This window comes from Dioscorea cayenensis, chromosome 1 (assembly GCF_009730915.1).
Source record: "Dioscorea cayenensis subsp. rotundata cultivar TDr96_F1 chromosome 1, TDr96_F1_v2_PseudoChromosome.rev07_lg8_w22 25.fasta, whole genome shotgun sequence".
NCBI lineage: Eukaryota > Viridiplantae > Streptophyta > Magnoliopsida > Dioscoreales > Dioscoreaceae > Dioscorea > Dioscorea cayenensis.
In genome coordinates this window covers 1,903,593-1,908,421 of record NC_052471.1, presented here as the reverse complement: position 1 = coordinate 1,908,421, position 4,829 = coordinate 1,903,593, and the positions used below count along the sequence as shown (strand labels likewise).

General features: G+C 34.2%; 1 protein-coding gene across 1 annotated transcript; it reads right to left on the bottom strand.

Annotated features, from left to right (window-relative positions):
* Positions 1 to 380: 380 nt before the first annotated feature.
* LOC120271637 (probable aminotransferase ACS12) lies at positions 381 to 3,654 on the bottom strand. The gene is made up of 3 exons (XM_039278334.1): positions 3,223 to 3,654; positions 1,448 to 1,608; positions 381 to 1,367 (listed from the first exon to the last, which is right to left on the bottom strand). Exons 1-3 carry the CDS (start codon positions 3,634 to 3,636, stop codon positions 524 to 526), a joined length of 1,419 nt encoding a protein of 472 aa, XP_039134268.1. The 5' UTR covers positions 3,637 to 3,654; the 3' UTR covers positions 381 to 523.
* Positions 3,655 to 4,829: the final 1,175 nt, after the last annotated feature.

Genomic DNA, 4,829 nt, shown 5'->3' with positions numbered 1-4,829 from the left:
CGCCGTTGAGTTCGCCGTCGCCGGAGCGGAGGGGGCGTATTAACAACAATGGACTCAATAATTTTGTTTTACAAGTCTAAATTCCTGCAAAGATTAGGATACAATGGAGATTGGAGAGGATTTGGATAGAAAATTACTGAATGATGATAACATTATAGAGATAATAATGCTACAAAGTTCATCTGGCTTTTGAGTCCATGAGTAGTGTCAGTGGCCAGTTCTTGAAAGCTTCTAACTTTATAATTGTATTTCTTTTCTTGTGTGCCTCTTTGGGTCAGTAACCAACCCTTGGTTAAATAATAAATACACCTTATACAAATTCATATTTACAAATTCATCTATTCAAATATAAAATTTTAAAATTCAATATTTCGCTTAGATCAACTTTTTTTGCAACTACATTGTCATTTGATAACTATTATACTTACAATTACATCTAACCAAACAGCATCAAAATTACATATATCAAGTACAATATCAAGTACGAGAGGAATTTAGAAATGTTGAATCCGACTTTTAATGTTTATTGTTTATTAGTAATTCTTTTGATCCTTTCCATGACTATAGGAATATCATCCTCTGTAATTGTTGTAAAACAAATGCGAAACCATCCAGGGTCAACACAACGACATTCTGATCCCGGTGTTACATTGATCTTGGATATATTCAACAGTTTATCCCACAGCTCGAGCTCCCCCTTCTCACTGTTTGATCGCATTAGATTGCTCATATCGACCCAACAATAGTAGCCTGCACTGCTAGGAAAACAATTGATACCGAACTGTCCCAATCCCTCGACAAACAATTCATACATTCTCCGAATCCTCTTCTTCTTGATTTCGATATATTTCTGAACAAAATTCACATCCGAAAGCATTGAGACAAGCAATCTTTGAGTTGGCACCGAAACAGAAAAAAATCTCGCAAACTTCTTTCCAGTCTCCAAGACATTCTTATTGAAAGAACAGATGACTCCAATTCGAAAACCCGGAAGTGAAAGAACTTTCGACAAACCAAATATTATATGCACTCTGGTTTTGTCAAATCCTTCTGTATGCGCAACATCTGCAATGCTCACAAACTCATCGGTTCCATGATTTGATCCGGCAAAAACTTCGTCTGATACCAAATGAATATTCTTCTCAGTGACAAAGTCTAGTAGCTCATGCATCGTCTCCCGGTCAATCAGATTTCCTATGGGATTTGAAGGGTTCAAGAGAAAAACTGCTCGAACTTTTACACCTTGTTTCTTTGCCTGATTGTATGCTAGTTCGAGGGAGGAGATACTTAACCTGAAGTTATCAATGCTTCGGCATGGAACAGGGATTGTTTCTACTCCTGCTCGCCACTTTAGATTCCTATCGTATCTGCAAAATTATAGTGCACTCAGTTGATTAAGTGAATTCTAAACTATTATGCTGTGCTCAAATATTAGAGGATAAACTACCCTCGGTAATACGGCGAGGGAATAAGGACTGCATCACCGGGATCAGCCAGACAGAAGCTAAGCGTCTCGATTGCTGATGTTGCACCAGCTGTTATAATCATCTGTGATGGATCAAGAGAAATCGATTCTAGCATAACTTGACCCATAAATGCAGCTAAAGCCTGTATAAACAACAAATTAAGATGTCAAATTATTCATGTTTCTTAAATCAAAATAAAATGCAGCAATTGTTTAAAAATCTAGAACAGAGACATGGAAGACAAATCCAGAAGATGATCACAAAATGCAATCTTTAGATTTTGTTCTCTTACTGTCATCATCCTTTCTCAAATTCTTCCATAAACTCTAATCAAGAAACCAGCTCTGAATATTTCTTTATGTGTTCCTATACTTTCCAATTTGCTGAGGCAGAGCAGTGTCCTAAAATTTTATTTTTATTCTAATCTCAAACAACCCAAAAGAAAAATTTACAGAATTCAATCTTTATCATCACCAAATTCTGTATTATCTTTATACAATCTTCATCGACTCATCTTCACAATTTTTTGTTACTCTACCTCCCAAATGCATTTCCAATGATACAACACTCTCCAAGTAAACTATTCTTCATTGCATATTGAATGCAATGAATCTAAAACAAGAATCATACTCAAATGCAAAAGAGAAATCTTATATAAATATATATATATAGGAGGAGGAGGAGTGTAAAAATTCAAACAAAAGAACAAGAAGCAAGATACCTTTCTTAAACTCTTCATTGCATATTGAATGCAATGAACCATTGAATCTAAAATAATAGTCATCACAAGCCTGTGTGAAGATATACTGAACAGGAAAAGAAATCTTACATAGTTTTTTTTTTCTTTCCTGGACAGACCACAAATGACGTTAACACATATGGTCTCATCTTATGTAAATTGAGATTTAAACTCGCCTTCTCACTAAGAATATGAATAATTTATGCAAAAAGTCCAGTGCTAATAGATTAATAGACTAAGAAATAGATGATAAATCCTCTATAGTTTAGTATGAAACTTTTATATATATATATATACCAAATAGAAAGGCAAGAAATAAAATGCCACTAAAATATTTAATCCATGCAAAAGGCGGAGGGTTGGTTCCCTTCCAATGTATGGTTTTTCAATGCATGGTTGAAGCATAGAAACATCCTAAACTCCTTCAGATGGATGATTAGGGGATGTTCATTTCCAAGGAATGGAGAAATGAAAATGATCTGACTTCTCCCGCTTTTTGTTTTTTTATGAAGCAAGATCTTTCCTTTCATAGTCTTTTATTTAGTCTTATTTACGTTTTTTTTTAATTTTGTTTAATCTTAGGGATCACTTTGCATTTTAGGGGTTTTTTAAAGTTTCCATTATTATAAATACTTGTAATTTAAGGAATCCAATAATTTTCCAAAAACAAGTTTTCTTTTTATTAATCAGTGTTGCGTCATTTTTATTTGTGTTGAAGTGAAAAAAGTGATATTTCACTTCTTAGTGAGAGATTGGAGTATGTTTTAAACTAAAAGAAATTCGAAAAGCAAGTCAATTTATAAAAACTCTTTTTTTTTTCAATTCTAAAATTGAGGTGATAAAAGCAAGAGAACCTTGCTCTCCACACGTTCACCCGATACCAACGGCTTTTGGGTCAATAGGTATCGAATCCTTTTCGTAGAGTGTTCATTTCAGAGATGATCCGAGATCGAACCTCATATCACGTCGCTTTTCTAAAAAAATAAAAAATAAAATAATAAGAGCAAGAGAGCTAACCGTTTTGAGCTCCAAAATACCATCGTAAGGATGGTAAGGAACCAAGCGAGAAACCTCGGAATCAATCAGTGAAGCCTTGACATTCTCCGAAATCCATTCCTTGACTAAATCCATTGCGAGGAGGTTCTCAGCGATTCCAAGCTGGACAACGCCGTTCGGGTTCGTCGTCCGATCGTAGGGATCATCCAAGCACTTGGAGAAGCCGACATGACCAGGGGATTCATGTTCACGGCTGTACATGGATGTCGCCCGAGATGAGACGACGGCCGGAGAAGAGCTCGAGACGAGTGCGGTGCGGACGATGGAAGATCTGATTGAGGAGGAGGAGGAGGAGGAAGGAGAAAGCTGGCCCTTGATTTGGTGATGGACGCCATGGCCGAGCACAAAGCTTTGCAGCGGGACGATGACTCGCATTGATGAGGGCTTTTTGGGAATGAGGGTATTTGATGAATGAGAGATTTTAGGAACTTCTCTTTCTTATGAACTCTTTTTTTTTAAAAAAAAAAAAATATATATATATATATATATGCGGTCTAGATTATTTTGTTTATCAAAATTAACAACTATTTTTGAGTGTTTCATTGCATCATTTATCTTTTGTCTAAATAATATAAAAATACTATGATAAGGTCTTAGGTAGGATTGAATTCATTTGATATTATATCACACTAATTAACATTATGGGGAAAAAAATAAAAAAGTAAGGGTTTAATAACTAGACCGGTTTATCAGTTGGTTCACAGTTCAACCGGTTCGATCAGCAATTTAAAAATTTATTTTTTAAAATTTTTTAAAATAAATTATGATGCTGGAAAAAGCCAAAATATTCAAAGTTTGCTTTCTCAAGTGTTTTTCCTCTCATCTTTAGCCCTCTTACTCTCAACATGCAAGCCGAGCCAAAACCATTTGGCTATTACTCCACCATCTCGCCACGTAATCCCCCCTCTTGCGACTCACATATGTGCTGTCACATAAGTTACGTAACCCCCTCTCTCTCTCTCTCTCTCTCTCTCTCTCATCTTTAGCCCTCTTACTCTCAACATGCGGGGGCGGGGAATGGTCTCCCCGCCCCACGGGGATCCCCTGCCCCTGCCTCCCAGAGATTTTCGAAAAAAATATATTAAATATTTTTTTAATATATTTATTAAAAGATTATTTCAACATTAACATAATATTATATATATATAATCAATAAATATTTATTTGTTAATATTTTTTTAGTTATTATTATGTAATTCACAATTATTTAATACAACTTTATTAACTATTTAAATTTATATATTTCATTAAAAACATATATGGTATTTCTTTTTAAATTTATATTTTTTTAGTTATTATTATGTATTTCTTTATTTTTGAAGATTCTTGTTTATAGTCAACAATTCAAGTTATTTGTTCTACATTTGATGAAGAGGAGGATGAGAATGATGAGGTAAATATGATTTTTTATAAAATTTTATCTTTAATCTTGATATTATTTATAATCTTATTATATATTTACAATTTTGTTTATTATTGAAGGAGGAGTTATCATATCGAGATCGCTAGTGGTAGTGGAATTGGATTACTCGATATAAATGAGCTTGGAGAAAGAAGAAACAAATTGA